Source organism: Amborella trichopoda, chromosome 3 (assembly GCF_054954075.1).
Source record: "Amborella trichopoda isolate Santa Cruz 75 chromosome 3, AtrichopodaSantaCruz75HAP2 v2.0, whole genome shotgun sequence".
NCBI classification, from domain to species: Eukaryota; Viridiplantae; Streptophyta; class Magnoliopsida; order Amborellales; family Amborellaceae; genus Amborella; species Amborella trichopoda.
Window position 1 is genome coordinate 506,296 of NC_142338.1, and position 21,596 is coordinate 527,891.

General features: G+C 34.2%; 2 protein-coding genes across 12 annotated transcripts; one reads left to right on the top strand and one right to left on the bottom strand.

Moving 5' to 3' along the window:
* The first annotated feature begins 476 nt into the window (after positions 1–476).
* On the top strand, positions 477–11,438 carry LOC18439621 (uncharacterized). 10 transcript variants are annotated; one of them, XM_088862659.1, is made up of 14 exons: positions 503–596; positions 1,643–1,707; positions 1,818–1,867; positions 2,387–2,580; positions 4,180–4,249; positions 5,445–5,525; positions 6,089–6,205; positions 7,388–7,819; positions 8,308–8,699; positions 9,588–9,687; positions 9,922–9,981; positions 10,071–10,157; positions 10,386–10,514; positions 10,754–11,438. In XM_088862659.1, exons 4-14 carry the CDS (start codon positions 2,456–2,458, stop codon positions 11,075–11,077), a joined length of 1,917 nt encoding a protein of 638 aa, XP_088718785.1. In that variant the 5' UTR covers positions 503–596; positions 1,643–1,707; positions 1,818–1,867; positions 2,387–2,455; the 3' UTR covers positions 11,078–11,438. The 10 variants fall into 10 exon arrangements, with proteins under 10 accessions (XP_020526389.1, XP_088718785.1, XP_088718787.1 ...); XM_088862663.1 differs by lacking the exon at positions 503–596 and adding an exon at positions 985–1,211 and having other exon boundaries at positions 6,089–6,156; XM_088862660.1 differs by lacking the exon at positions 503–596 and adding an exon at positions 986–1,211.
* A 3,522-nt stretch (positions 11,439–14,960) lies between these two features.
* Positions 14,961–19,075, bottom strand: LOC18439622 (2-oxoglutarate-dependent dioxygenase DAO). 2 transcript variants are annotated; one of them, XM_006849784.4, is made up of 3 exons: positions 18,688–19,075; positions 17,586–17,901; positions 14,961–15,393 (listed from the first exon to the last, which is right to left on the bottom strand). In XM_006849784.4, the coding sequence occupies exons 1-3, from the start codon at positions 19,014–19,016 to the stop codon at positions 15,145–15,147; spliced, it is 894 nt and encodes a 297-aa protein (XP_006849847.1). In that variant the 5' UTR covers positions 19,017–19,075; the 3' UTR covers positions 14,961–15,144. The 2 variants fall into 2 exon arrangements, with proteins under 2 accessions (XP_006849847.1, XP_088718791.1); XM_088862665.1 differs by having other exon boundaries at positions 14,961–15,502.
* Positions 19,076–21,596: the final 2,521 nt, after the last annotated feature.

Consider the following 21,596-nt stretch of genomic DNA (forward strand, 5'->3'; position numbering starts at 1 on the left):
TCGTGTAGAGATAGTTGGTCGGTTTTTTCACCAATGAGCAAAGCCGGTTCTGGGGATGCCTTCACATATATATAAAACTACCATGAAAGGTATTTTCATAAAAAAAAAAAAAAGACTATCATGAAAGGTATTTTTGTAAAAAAAAAAACAGGTTTTAAAAAATTTGAGAATTTTTTTAGTGATATGAAAAAAAGCAAAAAAAGAAAGAAAAAAAGGACATTTTTTATAATGTCATTTTTACAAAAAAAGGTACTCGAATGTAACCAATGGTAGATTCCTCGATGGTATAGCATATATACAGTTGTATACCATTATACCACTAGTGTACGGTACCAGTTGTATTTATATGTATACCTTGCCTTTATTATAGCACATATAAAACAGTAAGTAGCTGAGAGACCATTTGCTCTGAATTAATTAGACTTTGTACCGTTAAGCTTCTGCTTTTAAGTGCACGTATACAAACATCATTATTTAAAACAAAGTCTACAGGAGGTAGCCCGTGACTATCATCAGAGATCACAGCAGAGTCCAAGTGGTTTCAAATGCCTTACTATTTGTAGCACCCTATGAGCTTCACTGTAAGTCCACTTCAGGTAAGCTCATTTAACTTATATTTTTACTGACATTACATCATAGTCCCATAGAAATCTGAGCTGGGTTTTGCTTATTACCATTACTTTACTTGAAATCTGAGATGGGTTTTGCTCATCTTCAAATTTTATTTGAATTCTGAGATGGGTTTTGCTTCTTAATATTTTTCTTGAAATCTGGGATGGTTTTTTGTTTACGCTTGGATTTAATCTCAAAGAGGTGTCTACAGTTTGGCTTATATTATTTTACTTAAATCTAATATGGGTTTCTTTCCTTTTTATTATACTGATTATTGAAGATACGGGATTGGTTTCACTTGCTTATTATAATGGAAGTTTAGGAATACATTAGGTGGGCAGGCTACCTGCTCCAACATTAGCTTTCTGCCTTTGTCCTCCATGAAGAGGAGGCAATGAATCTTTTATTTCCTTGATTCCTTCATTTTTATTTGTCAATGGTGGTTTTAATGGGGTAGCGGTCGTCAATGTGCCTTTTCTTGCACAGAGGAGCAATTAATGCAACAGTGGCTCCCGCCACTTATCTTAAGCCAGGGGTCTAAGCCATTGACCTAGCGGTCCACTTCATCTTGGTTGGGCCTGTTTTTTATTGCTCTCTCTGTAAGTGGGTTTGCTGATTACTACTTAGTTTTCCAACCACCACCGTCGTACATTGTCTAAACTGGAGGGAAAAAGAAAAGTTCAATGAGGGACTTTAGAGAGGGAGAGTTTATTTAACTGCCCCCATTGTAGAGAGGGAGAGGGAATTAGTTCCTAACAGCCTTCAGCAGAGAGAGAGAGAGAGAGAGAGCATTAGTTTCTAACAGTTCCTGTCGTACATTATAGAGAGAGCATCCAACAATTATTATAGTACATTGGAGAGAGAGAGCTTTAGTTTCTAATAGTTCCTTTGCAGTAGTTCTGATGACGCAAGAAATTATTTTGGTTGCTCCTCTTTTCACCCAACTATATAACTCTCACTCTCTCTCTCTGCAAGTTGTGACGCAAGGCTCTCTCTGTCCTTGATTTAAGCGCTTGTGAGATTTATGCAGTGACCAATGGCGTCTCTTGTCATTCCCATGGATTTAATGCTTGGGTTCTCAACTTGGGTGAGAGTGTGAGTAACTCTTGACATTGAATGGAAAATGCCTCTTTTCCGGGGCAATATGACTGCAGTCGTCGTACCATTTTGAATGGTGCAAGTCATGATATTGGCTTATTTTGCAGAGGAGGCTCATCGGTGATGTTTTGACTTTGGGGTTCTGCTTCGATCTCAGGTCAGCCTTCTCATCTTTCAAAAGTCCTTCTTCTTACTACTTTTGAAAGTTAAGTGTGTGGATTCTCCTTCTTGGGGTTGTAATGGGGTTCATTTTTTGTAAGATCTCTTCTGGTGGTCTCATTTGAGTGTTTCTTTATTTCGGAGTGCTGATTGTGTATGTGAATGGATGGTGCCCTCCAATATGGGTTTTCTCCCTTCTCAAGGTTTCAAATGGCTACTGTTGTACTGAATTTATATATTTATTTTTTTCTAAGTTCTTGTTGTTTTGTTGATTAAGATTTCCATTTTTTTCTCTAAGTTCTGAATGTGGGTGTGAGATGCCCATCTCAAGTATGTAAGCTTTGCTACTTCTCAGAACCATGGTTCAGTCCTGAATGCGGTAACTTATTTCAAAATGTTGAGATTTCCTTGTGCAAACTGGGGTTGGACAGTCTTGATGCTGTTTCTTTTTCTTCTGCTTTATGTTGTCCATTTTTTTGGGTTCTCCTGTCTAATTTCCTTCTTTTCTTTTTGTCAGCCTATTTGTCTTATGGTAAAAGAAATGCTGAGATTTAGGCAAGGGAGAGCATATTTGTAAGCTAAAGCCATGATATGCGAATTGGGAGTGCCAAAGCACAGTTCTTGTGAGATGCTGGCCTACAAGTGCCACATGACATGTCCAGTGCCATCTTTTGAGAGGATATCAGCTTCGAAGCTCATTCGATCACAGAGGTGGAACTCATATGTTAGTGTATCACATTGCATATTACTTTTTTTTTGCCAATTTTTCTTTCTTTGTAATTAGTATGTGTTTTACCTCTATCGGTCCAATTGGGTGCCTCATTGGGAAAATCTTGGTTTTCAAGGTTCACTTAAGATTGGAAAAGCTAACTTTGAAAGGAAAAGTATATCATATATGTATGGAGTATCCTACTCAGGAGGGACATCCACTGCCTGTTGTCAGCAGCAGATGCTGGAGATGAACCATAATTCCTGTGTGTGAGATTTGTGCTGAACCACAGTTAATATTAGCCATGGATTTTGAGGATGGACGGTGGATTACGGGGTCTGTGAATGATATGATTTACACATACTGTGTATGCTAGACTTGCCCTCTTCAAGAAGCACTAGCCACATCTGAAGGTGGATGATTAATGTTTTCATGTCATGGAGTTGGTTTTAAGATAAAGATCTGACTGAGTGTCTAACAAACTTTTTTTCTTGATCGACAGATTTGAATGTCAATAATATGCATTTGATTTTCTTTTGTCAAATCCAATTATAGTTCTGCAAACTCATTATCTGGTGGGTAAGTGGAGCCTATGCTCTACAGTACATTTTATTTTACTAGATTGAAAACAGGTTTATATGATCTTTCCATTTTATAAATAGCACTTGGTCAGCCAACAAAAAGAACTGGTTTGTAAAAACATCATTTGAAACTAAAACTGTGCTCTGTTTCAGATGAAACATGTTATAGGATTTAGTACATTTAAAAATTCAGTAACTGAAACCTAGGTTTTTCGTACATTTAAGTAGGAAGCATATCTGGTCATTCACTTGTCTACTATTCCACCCACCATTTTTGGTGGTTAAATCAACTAAGAGTTCAGTGTTGCCACCCATGTTCTGGTGGTAGAATCAAAAGTAGTGAGTAGATAATTAAAAAATGTGAGTGGCTGAATGTACTCCCATTTTAGTTTTCATTTTCTAACTAATTGTTTCATGTTGGTGCATATGCTTTTATCTAGTGTGTTATTCAAACATGATTTATGTGCCCAAGTTACTGAACTTATGGAACCATGTTATGTTTGAGGATATATTTCTCCTTCTTTTCTGCACTATACTGGGAATACATCTGGTCCTTCTAGTCTTTGGTTCTGTATTTGGGTGATTCAGCTGGGGCTTGTCAGGCTACCTCTACCAAATGTTGCCGATATTAGTCACCATTTAAATTGTGTACCAAGGAGAAAGGAGCTAGGGGTGTGTTAAATTAGGAAGTATAATTTGTTTGTTCTCACATTTATGATCTATAAACAGAAAAGTTCCACGCTTAGCAGTTTCCAGAGAAAAGTTATGTTATTTCTGATTTACATATGCTACATTGTAGCATAAGCCTGTAAGAGTTGTCACGGGAATTCATCATGCGTGCATGCTGCTCATCAGAAACAGTATTAGTAGGTTTCTGATAATTTGGTTTCCAATTGAATCCATATTTACGCACCAATTTTTACTCTGTTTATCTGAAGTCTGTTTTGCTGAAGTTTGTGCAGAGGCTTCAAAGGTATATTTGTGTTTATTTATTAAATCTGCTTTCCATTTGGATTGCAGCGCCCCTACAAGTGATGTCCATGTAGACATGTTACCTGCGCTGCCTCAAGCACCCAGCCATGTGAAACTGGTAAAGCTGTTTGTTGTCTTTCCAATGAAACACTGATCCTGTAACTGTATCTAAATGTCCTGAACTTTGCTTTACTTCTCAGTGTCAGTCTTATCAATATGATGATGTCTTGTTTTTGGCTATATTATATTATACTTAAACTAGAGAAAGAATCTGAATAGCTCTTAGAGAATCAAATATATGAATCAAATGTACTTATTAGGATTGGCTCGTAAGGTGACACGCTGATATTTATTATGTTGGCCAATAAACTCACTGCCTTTCTTTCTGCCATAGCTTATTGGGGATCAGTTCTTGTTGTGGTTTCTCATATTAGTATAAGAATGATACAAATACAAGTGAGGCAAGTGAGGTTGAGAAGCATGAGATTAAGAGATTCATCAGTTATCATGTGAGACAGGTGGGGGCAGTCTTGGAAAAATTGAACGGTTAACCCGACATGGGCCTAGAAACGGTTCAACCGGCCTAACCGGCAAACCGGCTAGTTCAACTGTTCTAACAGGGCAAGTCCCGGATGGCTAAAAAATTGTTAGAAAAATAAAAAATGCAAAAAAAATCTACTAAAATATAAAAAAGTATATTTAAAGAATGATTAAACAAAGCACATGAAAATTAATGAAAAAAATGAATTCTAGATAATCGATTTGCGTCCAGGGGTATTTTTGAATTTTTTTAAAAAAGATGGGAAAATGTAAAAATAAATTATTATAATGATGAAAAACATTAAAGATACATTAAAAACAAATCCCTTAAATTTTGAGATTTTATATAATTTTTTATGTGCTTTTTTTAAAATATCCGGCCGGTCACCAAAACCGGCCGAGACCGGAACTGGCCTGTTCCATTCTAACCTGGCGATTACCGGTTGGAACAGATGATTTTTCCAGCAATGGGTGGGGGTGAAAGTCTTTTAAGTCTAGACCCTAACATACTAAGAAGAGAGCTATGAATCATGTTGGAACTATAAAGGACAAACTTGGAGGTGAATTTATGTTGGGCTAGAAGTGGGTTCTAATTCCATGTTCTGTTCTGTTTCCATCTCCCAGCCACATTTTGAAGCATCTAACATGTATACATTTGTTTTGAAATTTTCTCTTCTTTTGGATCTGGTAGCTAACATGAAGCTAATCAACTTTGTTGAACGTACTGTATATTGTTTGAAGGATCTCACTTGTTTTTCCAAACTAACTTGCAGAGTTGGGAGAATGGCAATGATAGCATTGATGTTCTGAAGACACAATCTCTTAATAGCTTACAACAATCATTAAAATGCGAGGTATGGAACTATACATTGACATAAGGGTTGATAGTTCTTTTTCTTCCTAATCATGTCAATAAGTTTATGGTAGGCATGAAGTTGAAGACATATGCTAGGAATGCTATAAGGATTTGTTTATTCTCTGGATTGTTTATTTGACAGACATCCAGAGAGATTTGGTGGAAAATTGGAGCAATCATAATAAATAAAATGATAGACCATATGTTGATTAATTTTAATCAAATAAGTGCATCAATTTATTACCCATCTGCAAATTCTTCTATAGCCAATGACAGAATCCTTTTCTCTGTCAATAACGTAACTTCTTGTACTGCATTCTGAACAGTGTAAACTTTTCAGCTTTGAATTGTTTGATTCATGCAGTGAGGAATTATGTTCTGTTGACTTACTAATTCTTAAACTAGTATCTATCAGTTCCATCGATATCTATGAGAAGGATGCTTGCATTATTCTTTCCTTCCATCATATTAGGGATACATTGTTTTCCTCTCAAAGTGCTGGATTTGTTTTTGATTCTGTTTACAAATATTTCTTTCCTCTTTCTGGTTTCATTCATACAGGTTGTGCAGCTTGAGAGGAGACTGCAGGACCAGTTTTCTCTACGTGGGGCCCTGGAGAAAGCATTAGGGTACAGATCCACCTGTAGTGATATTTCAAATGGCACAACCATCCCAAAGGTTGTTCTTTTCATTTCATTTTCTAGGTTTAGACAGAGAAATAATGTCTGGATGAGTCTTTCTATTCATGTGCTCTCCAAGAAACATAACATGATGAATTGTTGAAATATTTATAAACCATTGTTGAGGTGTGTGCTTGCTAATAGAGACCAACGTATGTAGCATAATGGCTTTTGCTGGATGATAACCATGCTTGACCGATGCTATTGATAAAACCTGTGTTGGTCAGATACAGCTGTAGGTCTGGTGATAGATAGGAATATTAGAAAGAGTGAAATTATTTCTCAGAATCAGATTTTCTTTTGGTGCTTGAAATTGGTGTAATTTGGAAGCAAAAGGTTGCAGGGCAATGGGATTCCGTTCCATAAGTTAGGATGACATAGTTCTTTGTCATGATCATAAGGAATCAAGTGCAACATCTAGTTTGTCAACTTGTTCCATCCATTCAAATCAACCGAGACAAGGAAGAACCAATGGTTTGCAATTGGTGCAGTCTACGAGTTTTGCGAGAATAAAAATAAAATTGGGAGGGTTCATTTCCATCTTGTCTATGTTTTGGACTAAAATGAAAGAGAGAGATCCCGAAAGAAAGAAAAGTACTTTCAGAGGTCTAGGGAGATCTTTTCTTTGGCTTTGGGAAATATGTTTTTTAGAAACAGAAACTCTCCCAATTGTTCTTCTTTATTTTTTATGTAGCTTAGTGTGGGAAAAAATAGGTTATTCTCTATGCATCTGCCACTTTAAGAACCATTTCTTTTACAGTTCATACATCAGTAGAAATATCTTGAAAACAAAATGAAATGCCATGTAGAATTACTGTTTCTTTTTTTGCAGCTATTCTATGGTTTTGTCCCTGATGCTTCATAAGCATGATCTTGCCTTTTCGCCATGGTAATATTTTTGTAGTCAATTAATGGAACTTAGTTTTGAATCTTCACATAAGCTGTATGGTTACTTATACTGTAATGGTCATGCAGTGTAGGTGTGCCATTTTCAATATTTACTTCAAATAAATTTGCTCCCTGGAAAATAAAAAGCCATCAGTTAGAATTTGAATGCTCTTCAGAAATTTTTGCTTGCAGCATCACTGCTTTCCTGAAATTTATTACTCCAGTAATCAACATCCACTTTGACTGTTTATTTGCCTTTGTTTTTTCTAAACATGTTGTCCATGGAATGCAGCCTATTGCAGAGCTGATCAAGGAGATCGCTGTGCTAGAGTTGGAAGTTGTGCATTTGGAACAGTATCTACTGTCATTATATCGAAAGGTATTTGATCATCATGTGGCTTCTTTACATATGGCAGAAGTGGGACACAGACGAATCTCAACTTCAGTTTCTGAGAAGGGATTACCAGAGCAAGATGGAGCCGATGTTATGCCAGATACAGAATTTCCATCTAGCCATTGTTCATCTTCACAAGGTTCTCATGAAGATATAAGGAAGGTGTCTGATGATGTTGGTGATAGAGAGGAGCAAAGAGATTGTAGTATCCAAAGTAACAAATCATCCCTTCTACATGGCTCATCTGATACTAGAAAGGGAACCTCTCCTCTTAGAGGGAACCCTAGGATTTTACAAACCTGTCATTCAGAACCCATATCTTTACCCTCGGTAATTTTTATTTCCTGCTTATGTTTTCAGGAAGTTACAGTGCAAAAATGGTGCTTCTTCCTCTCTGTTCTGATAGTTGCAAGGACTTGTTTTTCAATTTAGGTGAATGTAATACACATGTACCTATGGAGAATATATTTTGAAATTTTAATGTGCATAATGAAATGGATACAAGTGATAATTTCGTCAAAGAACCCTAGAATTGCAGAGGGCCAATATGTGACTATAACATAGAATGAGTAGGATCACACGTTTTATTGGTTCTTGAGAACCATACAATTTGTGAAATGGTGCTTATTAGAATTTTGATTACCATTACTGGAATGTACAATGAAATTATATAATATCATATTTCGGGCTTATTGCAACTTTGTTGAAAGATCTCTCATATGATCTCATCTAGTGCTCTATATGCATAACTGGTTAGGAAGCTATTATTGAAGTAATCTAGTTTTTTAGTTTCATGCGGTATTCTGACCTCCTTGCAGGAGATGAAGAGTGGTATGTCATGCCTTTTAAGTCTAGCAGATCTTCTGGGAACATCTATTTCAGATCACATTCCTGAGACCCCAAATCGACTCTCTGAAGATATAGTTAAATGTATGGCATCTATATATTGCAGACTTGCAGAACCCCCCCTTCCGAATCATGGCCCATATGTTTCCCCAACTTCATCCTTGTCTTCATTGAGCACATTGTCTCCACAAGCTCAATCTGATATTTGGAGTCCCCATTGTAAGAGTGAGGCTATGATGAACTCTTTTCCTGGTGGAAGTCCTAATGATAATCGTGGACCCTATAACATGATGATTGAACTACCATCAATATGTGTAGATAGTGACAGATTGAATTATGCTTCACGGATGCTGCAAACTTATAGGTATTGTATTTATCTTTTAACGGAAACCATAGAAAACAGTTACTGTGCACTGTTTTGCTTATTCAGTAGATCTACTAAATCAGCTTATTGTAGTATCTATTACTCTCTGCAATTTATTTGGACGGGTACTGCTCATTTTGTTTGAGGAAGAAAGCCATGAGAAACTTCAATGGCTACATGCTTTCATGTATATGATGATTCTTCCATAAGATGCTACCTTTTTCTTCATACATTTACGTTTTTCAGGTTGTAGAGCTTCTCACAGTTTCTGCAATGATCCTTCCGCTGCTCTCTGAGTTAAGCATGCACTGATATGAATGGTTTTTCAAGTGTTGTATGTCTATAGATATGATGAACTTTCAGTAGCTGGGGTCACTATGATTGTTAGCTCTTTGTACATGAGCCATAGTTATACTTTGATGTGCAAGCCTACTTAGCGTGGTCTTTACATACTGCTGCCCATAGAGAAGTACCTTTCAGGTATAGTTGTAGTTAAAAGATCAGCTCCCCTTTCCCCCATGGCATTTCACTTTAAACCTCTTGAATTAAAGGTGCCTTCAATGAAAACTTTTAAGTTGCGGCATTTTCTTATGCCTCGCTTGTTGATTTCTGAATTCAAATCCTTATATTGAATCAAATCCCTGGATTGAGTTGTAGCATTAAAAGTTTGTATTTCTTTTCACGTGGAGCATATGTTAATTTTTTATTCTGGCTTTTGCTTATATATTGAAAGAGTATTAGGTTTATACGGAGGTCTTCCTTTTACTACTTTAAAATTCTAGAATTTGCACTGGTGTGTTTTTAATGTCATGTCTAATTTCAACTAGGACTGAACCAGGCAGGCATTATTGCTTCACCACAATGTATAATAATATTTCTTTCTTGCAGGTCATTGATCCAGCGACTGGAAAAAGTTGATCCAAGAAAGTTGTCACATGAAGAGAAGCTTGCCTTTTGGATAAACATACATAATGCCTTGTCAATGCATGTATGATGTAAAAACTCTATGGTTCATTTGAGTCTCTCATTATTATTCTTCAGTAGGCTGTTTTTTTTCACATCCAAACTTGTGAGTTGCTTGGTTCGCCTTTTAAGTTACATGAAGACCTGAATTGGCTATTGCTTCCATATTACATGAAGAACTGAATTTATTATTGCTTCCATATACCATGACATTTGTTCCGTACAATGATCATTATCCATGCTCCATGTTATTGCACAGGCATATTTAGCTTATGGAGTTCCTCGAAGTAATTTGAAAAGAGCATCCCTACTTCTCAAGGTATTGCTACATGCTAGTTTTATACGAACTTCATTTTACTGTTATTCCTGAAAGAAAATTAATATTCTGAAAAAGAAATTGTTTTTCAGGCTGCATATAATGTGGGTGGCCAAACCATAAATTCCTACATAATTGAGCGATTCGTTTTGAGATGTCATACAAACCGTCCTGTTCAGGTATGATTTGCACATTTCGATTTTTTTTTCTCCAATGTTTCAATCTTGAATGCAATTGAGCCTTTCTTCTGGTCTCATTAAAGAATTGCATTGCAAAATGATTATCAGTAAGATACTATAAGATAGTATGTCTCTATTAGCAAGCCATCCTTCTTTGTGTAATTTTTGCTTTACCATGCATTTGAATTTGATGGTGATAATTATTCGTGTTTTGTCATGTGTATGCAGTGGCTAAGAGCACTATTTTCATCAGGGATGAAGATGAAGGGCCGAAGTGATTTTCATTCATATGCACTTGACTGTCAAGAACCACTTCTTCACTTTGCCCTTTGCTCAGGAGGACATTCGGATCCTGCGGTACGAGCTTAACTCACCATGTATATTCTTTACAAAATCTCCCTTGTCAATTGTTTAGTATATGAGAATAAGAGAGTAGCCAGTCTGTTCTTTTTTGTCATTTCATGTTTTAAGAAAGTTTATAAATTATGATGAACTAGAACAGGTTGCTGTGCTCATGCATTCATGGATTCACCTTGAATGCAAAATCTAGCAAGGGGCATTTACTCTCTCTCTTTCTTTCTCTCTCTCTCTCTCAGGTCCGTGTTTACACGGCAAAGAGGATCTTTCAAGAGCTCGAAGTTGCAAAAGACGAGTACATTCAAGCAACTGTTAATATTCAAAACGAAACTAGAATCCTCCTTCCAAAAATTCTTGACAATTTCTCGAGAGATGCCTCAGTAAGCTTGCCAGACCTCTTGCAAATGATCCATGGCTGCCTACCTGAAACGAAGCAAATTTCCATGCACAAATTGATCCAAGGAAAACCACATCAAAGCATTGAGTGGGTGCCTTACAATTTCTCTTTCAGGTATTTAGTATCAAGAGAACTAGCAAAGGTGGTCCCTTGGATCCTACATTGATGTGTTTTATAAGTTTTCCCCTTGGTGATTGTCTACCAAAGTTCTTCTGCTCCAGTGTCTAAAATACCCTTGAAGTGGACATGATTGCAATGTCCCTCTTACTGGCTGGGTAATAGTTTGCCATTTTTTGTACTTCAAGGGTATTTTGGATATTCTATGAAGCTGTTGGATATTTGGGATATTTTTGCAATAGCCCCTGATATTTTAGTTTCTAATTTGATGTAAATAAACTGTGCCTTTGCCCTTAATTTTTATTTTATTTTTTAATTAGAGAAGGTAACCGTGCCTTTGGCCTTTGAAGATTTGTTGGCTTGAATTTGGACAAGAAATTTATAGTATAGTGTAAATCAATTTTATTCAATCTTGTTCTTGTGTGGTTAAGCAGTTGAATGTTGAATTGTGTCTTTCCATGACTACCATTGAAGAGGCAAATTGTTTTGGGATAGTATACTAGGCTAGCATATGGCTTTCAAACAAGATGCTCGCAACTCAACAATCTGATGTAATTAAGATATTGTTCAGTGTTTGGTGAGAATTATCATTATTGAGATCTTATCACGATACCCTTGTACATGTCTTTTGATTCAAAATTTAATTGTTGGCACTGTAATATATTATATTAAATACGTATATTATCTAATTTTTTATTTAGATTAAGAAATATGAATTCATTTATACACCAATGAATTCAAATATATTAACTAAGTATATTATCTTTTCTTTCTCGTTGAGTAATTTAGAGGGAGGGCAGCCCCTACTTGTAGTAGGAATGAAACTCAGACATCGTATTATGGTGACGCAACACCTTGACCACCTAGCCTTGAGCCCCTTCTTCAAAATAGGTAATGGTGACATTGGTAAATAAAATATTGGTTTTAAATTGTATTTGACAAATTTTAGCTTTTAAATTCGATTTAAGCTGAAATCAAATAATAATATGTGAGCATATTTTTTTGGATCATCTATATTCTAATTAATATAAGTCAGGTTGAATTAACGGATTATTAGAAAGCAAGTTTAGGCTGTTTTAGAGTTTTTGTAATTTTAAATTTTTCTAATGTAAAAGATCAGATGAGATCAAGCTGAACTCTCAAGGGTTAGGTTTATGAGATGTAAACCTTAAACAATCAGTATAGGGTGTACCTCTAAATCTTGCTAAAAGATGCAGTTTTGTTATTGGAAACTCCTATGATGATCTAAAAGTTTATTTTCATCCCTAATTACTAAATTTAAAACTTCAAAAAATGGTCAAGATCAGGCAGATCTATAAACAATTCGAAAATTTAAAAATAGATTGTCAAGATAATATGTTACAAAAGGCTCTATTTTTAGAACTTGAAATCATGTCCTTGCATCTTGAGGCTGAGATGATTAATTGAAGGGTTTTTTGAAATTGAAACAACTTTATGGATAGATTTTTTAAGTGTGATTCTTACTTCAATAAATAAGATTGACCCCTTGTATAAAACTATCGAAGTCTTAATTCCATAAATCTTCTTAACTTTCTTTTTTTTTTTTTTTCAAGTAAAAGGAAGAAGTACAAAACCTCATTAACTTTTTGGGGGTTTTTATTTATCCATTTTAAAATTTATATGATTTCTGCCAATTTGAAATCAAATTTGCTTAAAGGGGAAGGTAATTGAGCAACAACTTAATGATATTTCTTTAGAGAATTTTCATATCTAAATTGTTTGGTATCCTAATTATATATTTTGTATATTATATTTTCTAACCTTGCATATAAGAGTTGAAAATTATTTTTAATTAAGAATTTGCTGTTTAAGCAACAACTTGTTATAATGTAAATAATAGTCTATTGCCACGATCACTTTGGAGATGATCTATCAAAATCATTCGAAGTGTTGAACATAACAAATATTTATAAATATATATATATGGTGTGTATCTTCATCTACCATATTTTATGTATTAGATGAAGATACACACCATACTGGATAACAATAGGCATGGTATAAATCCTCATCTAGTATAATACACCAGTAAGATGCACTTGCATAATAGGTTTTATTGAAACATTATATAAACAATATAATATTTATAAAACTATTACGAGAAACAATCTATTGAATGAAAAATGACCGTGTCTATGTCTCTATACTATCCTATGTGATAGAATATTTTATTTATGTGATATTTTAAAATAACACAAATTTTAATATATCAAGTTAAATAGCATGGAGAGGATATTATTAAAAGGGAAAAGTTTATATAGAGTTGAGGTTCTATCAAATTTGAGCCTACTTCAAATTGCATGGATATCTCGATATCAAGATGCATGGACATAAGAAAAATGGATTTCAAGTTTTGAAAATAGTGTATTTTCAAGATTTTCAAGTTTTCATAGATTAGTCGATCTGCACTATTTTTTAAGCTTTAAACTTTATAAATAAATATAAAAATATATTTTAAGGCTATCACAAAGATTTCTCATATTGAAACCACATTTTTTGATACTATTTGAAGGTAGGCTCTAATTTGATTGTTGAGAGCCTAGGCTCTATACAAACCGTACCCTTATTATTATATTGTCAATTCAATTATAGTAATGTAAAATATAAAAATAGATTAATACTATTACAATATTTTATATTTCTATTATAAAATATTTTATAATTATTATTAGATAATTAATTTCATCTCCATTTTTTAATCACACAAAAATAAATAAATAAATTACATAAATAAAATGCTATTAGGTTAATTGGCAAATAATACAAACAAATAAAATACAATACCACAGAATAAATGAAACTAATTTTGTTACCTAACCTTTTGAGGCTGTTAGAATTTGTTGTTGTCAAGATCCTATGATTAACTGCATTTTTTTGTCGAAAGTAAAAAATTCCAATAAAAATAATTCGATGAAATCAGAATATAGAAAAATTAGAGAGAATACAGAGAGAGAAAGAGGAAGAGAGAAATTTTAGAAAGGAAAATAAAACTTTGAACTAGAGAGAGGGGGGAGGGAGAGAGAAAGAAATATAGCCATCTCCAATGCCTATATTATAATTAAGAAATTTTTAGAGAGAGAGAGATTAATGTATAGGAGATATATTACTCTTTTATCTTGTGACCCATGTCTAGTTGGAAAAGTTTTCGTAAGGTACTGTTAAAATAAGGCGCAAAAGTTTTCGTAAGGTACTGTTAAAATAAGGCGCACTTCAAAAAACCGTTGGAAAAGGTTTTTCAATATTAGAAAACTTTCAAATTGATCATTTTGACTTCAAGATGTATGTGTAAAGAAAAAAAAGAAAAAAACCAACTCCAAGAGTCATAAAAATACTGCGTCTTGAAACGCATTATCTGAACAGTCAATTTTTAAAAATTTTAACAATTTGTAGATTTGTTCAATGCTTTAAATTCCATAATTTATGGTGATGATAGATTTGCATGCCATTGCAAAGCTTTCCAATTCCGAAACTATATTTTTTAACATAGTTTTGAGGTACGACTTACTTTGATCGTTTAAGATTTATTTTTGACAATAATTACCATAATTTTTTAACATAAATTTGAGGTACGTGTTACTTTGATTGTTTCGGGTTGATGCCTTACAGAAACTCCACCCTTTCTAATGTACATTCCCAGGTGTAAAAGAGATCCAAAGCATTTCAGTTGACTAAAATAATTTTTTTGAGAGTTAAAAAAAAGGAGGGAGAGTATTGAGAAGATAAATCTTAATCTGTAATTTTAGAGAGGATGGTAATTGGAAAGTATACTATAAGATTGTTTATCTTTTACTTTGGCATTGAACATAGAGCATTGATTTTACTATGAAAGGTAAAGTTGCAGCAACCTATCTTTAGATTATAAAATTTAAAGCTCCAAAAATGGTGTAAATCTAAAGAGAGAGAAAGGGGTCTTCAGCCTCCAAAATCATAGCTCTGATTTTATAATATAAAATCAGAGTAGCATACCTTGTTATTTGTTCCCCTTAATTTATCAGAAAGAGAGAGAGGGGAGGGAGAGGGAGAGGTTTTCCGCGTCAACACTGTAGCTATGATCTTTCAAGAGTAGCATACATTTTTATCATCCCCCTTAATTTATTAGGTGCACAAATAAAGGGCAAGAGCATCGCCATCACGGTCACCAGTTGAAAGCCGCATGTTTCTGTACTCTTCATAACTCATGGGTCGATAAAGGCGTGGATGCTCCCTATCAATTAGCTTAGTGTGGACCTCCATGGTGGTCCCACCTTTTGGTCCCAATAAGAAGAAGGCGATTGAGACTCTCACTGTGGCTTCTTTGCACATCACCTTGTGCTTCACGTTCAGGAACCTCCCATTGCTCCAAACCTTTGTTGTTCCATTTTATTTGATCCATGCCCAAATAAGTACCGGATTTAGTCATTTATCGTCTATGTAGGAGCATATTGTTCATTTGCTCCCTCAAGTAAAACCGAACCTGGTGGTGGTATTTTGCAAAACAAAAATTTTTATAGTGCAATCTCTTAAGCCTAGCAACTACCTTTAACATAATAAAAAAGAAAAGTTCGAGTCGCATATCTATGTGCTTGAAAAAGGTCTCATGATTGAATGTCTAATTTTTGGAGGGCAAAATCAAATTGCTGAAGAACTCAAAGTCTAATTTTGTTTGAAAATACTAATCTAACAAATTTTAGATGGATCCCAAAATTTCAAATAAAATAATTCTCTTAAAGAGCACTTTTGCTCGAGGGAGTTAATGTATGACATTGCTCCTGCAAATGGGCATTTTCAAGGCTGTGATTATGATGGGGCCACGGCTTTGCCAAAATCAACACCTCAAAGACCTTGCCGAAGACCACAAATCTGTTACTTATGATCTTTGTGAATTTTATTCCAGCATTAAATTTGAAGATCCAAAAATAATCTAAACCTAACTAATATATAAATATTTGAAATAGAGTACCTAGAAACATATTGTAATATAGATCATTTTTGGACTTGAAATCCTGTTAGTTTTAGATGAGATGGAATTGATCGATTTGCACGTTTTTTTGGTCCGAGATTGAGTTTTATGGTAGTTTTATAAAAGTTGTCAACCAAAACAACTATCCCCTTTTCTTGAGATTCCGAAAGACTGGATTGCCCACAAACATTACTAGAAAATAATTTCCTTATTGATCTATTAAAAAGTGGATTTTGTAAGTAAGCAAATGTGATGTTTGAATGCACCGAAATATTAATAATTGAAGAACATCCCTACAAATTAGTAGGGGAACCCTTCCCCGCTCAACTAAAAAGAAAAGAAAGGAAAATTGTTTCACGGTGGGCAGGACCGCAAATCGAGGGTCAAGAGCTATAAAGCATACTGATGCAAATAGGTGGTCCATCTAAAAACAATTGTAACTAACGAGGGGGTGAAATGTTTTCTTAATATAATTATTATTTTTAATTTTTAATTTTTTTTTATATTCATAATCTTCATGTTAAAGATTATATATTCTCTAAAATTTAGGATCAAATTATATTTAAAAAATGAGATTGTATACAATGAGACTATTTACTTTTTGTATAAGCCGGTCACAATTACTTATAATCATCCAATGTGAAATCTACTAGCTTAAGTGTATCACAAAGTTTCTTTTGAATTTTAAGTTTAGTCAATGAAATAAATACAACCATCTAATTTGACATCATGATCAAGATTAATTATAATTGTACCAAAAATAAATTATCTCATTATATACTTTTTCAAAAAGTATATTTATTGTCAAGTAAGTGTTTCTACGATATGCAAGCTAGCCGTGTAGAAACCGTGTCCTTTTATAAATAAGTGAATGTTATGTTTGAATGCAGTGAGATATTTATAACTGATGAGAGAGAAAAGGGTATAATAAAGAGAATCCATGCTAAAAGACAAATATATTTGTTGAAAAGAAAACAACATAATTGCTTGTGGCAAGTGATCTCATGGGGTTGAAACATCCTTCAAAAATACTTACCCAAAAAAAAAAACATTCTTCAAAAATTATCTTAGGGTCATTTGCTTAAAAAAAAGTGAGCGTATACTACGCTCTCTTAGGAGTATATATTATGTTTACTCTCTCAGACAAGATATTTATTTGGGAGTTTCTTCTTGTTTGAAATTTTAGAATTCATCTGGATTTTGGGTTTTAGAACATCTAGATAATTCCCTCCAAAAATTTGATGGTTCCGGTGTAATCTTGGGATGCTTTTTTTTTTTAAAGTACATAGAGAGATGAGAGTGTTTTTTGTTGTTTGAGGTTAGTTGTCGTGCTCTAGAGATCACATCCCCCCGGGATCTAAAAGATCGATGGGTATATGAATAGTATACTCCCACATGGTTACGAAGTCTTTTGGAAAGGAACAACTTATTCCCCACCCTATTTGTTATTTTTTTTTTTTTTTGAGAGAGGAGCGACGATAGAGAGATGAAATAACAACTCAGTTTACGCGGATGTTTAGAGAGAGAAAGAAATGCATAATTTGGGAGTGAGTTGAGAGAGAGATAGTAGTGTGTGTGTGTGTGTGTTTTCTCTTACCTGAGCCATGTCACCAAGTATGACAATGAGAGAACCTGGTAATGGCTCCACCTCCACAAATTCACCATTTTTACTCATCACCTCAAGCCCACTCACTCTCTCATCGTCTTGTAGCACAGTCAGGAAGCCTGAATCAGTGTGTATGCAAACCCCTGTTTCTCCTAACTTCTCTTCACTGAACAAGTATTTGTTGATCCTGAATTGGCAAGCCCATCCATTGAATAGATCTGCCTCTAAACCCAAGCTCTCCGCCATCTTCGAGGCCACATCCATGGCGACTTCATAGATTTTATGAGAGTAGGACTGGATGGTGTCCCTATCATTTTTAGAGAGAGGAGATAAATTTTCAATTAGAGTCGCATTTTTGAGATCTCTCTCTACACCCCAATTCAAACAAAAAAATAAAAAATAAAAAGAAAGAAAGAACAAATCTCGTGTGGCGCAGATTCTGTACAACACAGGTTAGGAGAAATGTACAACACAGGTTAGGAGAAGCAAATATTTTCAAATGGAAGGATCGAAAATGACAAGAAGAAAGCCCAAGAACACGGTTGGAAGTAGTTCGAAAAGATATAAGGATTTATGATTTCCCCAAGAGCACGACCTTTAAGAGAGGTTAATAAGACACCAGGACTCATATAGCAGACCCAATTAATTGAAAAAAAACTACGATGATGATGATGAATCTCGAACTCTAGTAAGAATCGGGCATGGCTAGAGCAGTTATCCACATCAAAAGAATCTTGAACTCTAGCAAACAATCACTCTCTTTCAGTCGATGGATGAATCTACAGCACGGTAATCATTCTCTTTCTAAAGAGTGATCCATGATGGCTCTGCTCTCTTAAATTCACTTAATTTCATGTAAAATTTTAAAACGAAGGCCTTTCCGTCTTTTCTTCTGAAAAAATTAAATACTCAAGTAAAATCAAAAGAAACCTCCTTAGCCGATTCTCGCTATAAATAGAAAACAACAACAACACTAATAATAATAATAATAATAATCATAATAATAATAATAATAATTGTAATAATAATTTCATATCAATTTTCTATTTTTAATGCTAAAAAGATGAAGATAATTTCTCCCTTATTTGATCACCTTTGTGGATCCGAGGCCTGTAACTGATCACAAAAAGCTTGAATAGCTTGTGGAGATGGAGCATCATAGAGACCCAGAGCCTCATAAAGTGGATTAATGGCGTTTGGAGCCATATAACCACTGCCATTTATGGCATCAATGTTTTGTTTCTTGATTTCCAATGGCTGATCTAGTAAGCATCTGACTGTTGATTTCATTTCGGACATGGATTTAGACGGCATCCCATGGTTGATAAGCCTGAAGCAACCAAATTCTTCACAGCCTTTTAGGAGAGCTGAAGATTGTTGAGGAAAGCACTTAAGGTCAATTACAGGGATTCTTTTCACCATGGCTGAAGCTTTGAGGATGGAGTTGAGAGAGAGAGAGAGAGAAAGATTGTTTATGATGTATAGAGTAGAGAAGAGAGAGGACTTAATTTATTGAGTTGAGAAGAGAGAAAGACGTGTTATTCTACCGAATGGATACTCTTTGCCTACATATTTTAAGGATGAATTTTAGAGAGATAATGACTTTTTATGATGCAGTGATTGATTTTTTAGGAGAGGGAATGAGTTTTGAAGTTACTTTGCACCTTATACAACTGACCTGAACTGAGAAAAGGGGGACTTTCCAATTTACTTTTCCATGAGGATGAGGGAACAGTATAGGAGAAACGTCCCATTTCACTTTTTTTCCTTTCTTTTTTTTGCCCTTTTGCTTAAATGGTAAATTTTTTTAATTAAATTATTTTAGAAAGATATTTTTAGGTTTCTATAAGGTTGCAACTTTAAACAATCCAACTAAGGCATACCTCCAAATTTTATCATATCTCAAAATCTATTTTTGTATCTAATTATAAAAATTTAAACTTTAAAAACGGTTAAAATCAAGTAGAACTATAAACATATAAAAATCTTGAAAATGGAGGGTCTAGATAGTGTGTTGCAAGATGCACTATTTTTGAGACTTAAAATCATTTTTTTTTTTTTTTTGCCATATTTATATATCTTGTTGTCCAGATGATCAATTAGAGAGTTTTTCAATATTAAAACAATATTTTCTGATAGATTTTTGAGGTACAAGATTACAACTTTATATAAACTTTTTTCCTTTTTACAAATTAGATATCACTTTTAAACTTTTGTTCTCTACATTGCAAGCCACATTGTGTGCTCCTGAGGGACCATACTATATGCGCTCTTCAGTTCAAATATGAAACTTTCACAAATTAGTTATTGGGATACATTGCTAAGCATTTTCAATAACAAAAAAAAAATCCTTATGGCAAATATCAACTGTAGCAATAATTGTTACTTGGGAGGCTAATAATGTCCTTTGTATTTTGACTGGTAGATTGTAATTGAGGCTTCATACCCTAGTTTTCGGACATTTACTTATTGACTGGATCACTAGGAAGAATTTTGTCATTTAATAATCGAAGTGGGGTAGGTCTGTCTCCACACTAACAGTAGTTTACCATAACAAAAACATGCATAAGAATTCAACTTTAGATGGGGTTTGATGGGACACCGCTTATTTGTTTATTTTAAAATAATATTTTTTTTAGTTATGTTTGTCTAAGCTCCCTACCTTATACTATACAAGTAAGACGCACTTTTAAATTTTGCTGCAAGATCTAGTTTCAATGTTGAAAATCTTACAATGATTTGATAATCCATATTCAATCCTAATTATAAAATTCAAAATTATAAAAACAATGTAAATTGAGTAGATCTATAAATATTTGAAAATCTTCAACTAACTTATTATGAGATGTATTATTCTAATACTTGAAATTGTTTTTTTATATATATATATATATATATATATTAATACATCTTAGAGCTAACCAATTGAAATACTTTCCAACTTTAAAAACACTCTTTTTTCTCTATTTGATTTTTGAGGTTGACCTAACTTCTATAATACAATGTTGCAAACTTGTGCATACTTTATTCATTAAATTTATCAAAATATTCTTAACTCACTATAAAAAGTCACGAACATCAACAAGTTTCGTGTGATGGCTGGCCAATGAATTCTTTTCAGATTGTGTTTTTCCATGTCCCCCATTGAATAGACAGATTGTTTTGCTTTTGCTCTTTTGGTTATTTTTCTGGCGCATAAATAGGACCCACATAAATATGGTCTACTTATAAAAAGGCAGAATATCCCATGTTTACTAGCTGTATAGTGTGTAGCATGCAACAGACAGAGGGATTATAGCAATTACAAAGGGAGAAACCCTAAAACTTGGTGAATCAATCACCCTACCCACTGTTGTTTTGGCAGAAAATTGGCCTCTTTGGACCTCAGACATTTTGTGATGGAGACTTGGGCTCAATAACCCGGCAAGTCACATCCATAATCTGTATTTTTTAACTCAGCTTTACACTTCAAATCACCAAGCATATCCCTCCTATGGACCCACATGTCGAATACATAAATTTATCCAAACATTTGTAAGACAATATATACCCCTAGCACTTTTAATGTTTTTTATTGTACATAATAGGCATGTGCATACATAATGTTAAGAAAACAAAAAATAAAATCCCATTTTATAACTCTTTAAGACCAATTTACTCAAGAAATATGTCAGCTACGACAATGGGAGAAACAATACAATGGGGGAATTAAGGATTTTCCCATAAACACCACTTGAGTTTGCAATAAACATATGGACCTGTTGTCAATATGCGCACTAGTCACACATGTGCTCATGTTGTTGCATGTTAGGTCTTACATCGTGTAGGAATAGGCTCAAGTCTTAGTGGTCGGAGTTGTGGGTTGCTACAACATGATGTCTTGAGTTCTATTTCTGTCATGGGTAAAGACCCCATCCCCATTGAACCACCCAAAAAAAAAGCTTGTGTGGGTTTGGGGTTCTATTCTTTTACCCCAAAAATGTTTTCCTCTAAAAGTGCTTA

Coding starts and splice junctions, on each gene's coding strand:
- LOC18439621 (XM_020670730.2), top strand. CDS start 2,456: ATGATATGCGAATTGGGAGTGCCAAAGCACAGTTCTTGTGAGATGCTG. Junction 6,206..7,387: donor ATGGCACAACCATCCCAAAG/GTTGTTCTTTTC, acceptor CATGGAATGCAG/CCTATTGCAGAGCTGATCAA. Junction 10,158..10,385: donor ATACAAACCGTCCTGTTCAG/GTATGATTTGCA, acceptor ATGTGTATGCAG/TGGCTAAGAGCACTATTTTC.
- LOC18439622 (XM_006849784.4), bottom strand. CDS start 19,016: ATGGTGAAAAGAATCCCTGTAATTGACCTTAAGTGCTTTCCTCAACAA. Junction 17,902..18,687: donor CAGGCCTCGGATCCACAAAG/GTGATCAAATAA, acceptor TAAAAATGATAG/GGACACCATCCAGTCCTACT. Junction 15,394..17,585: donor TACTTGGTGACATGGCTCAG/GTAAGAGAAAAC, acceptor GGAACAACAAAG/GTTTGGAGCAATGGGAGGTT.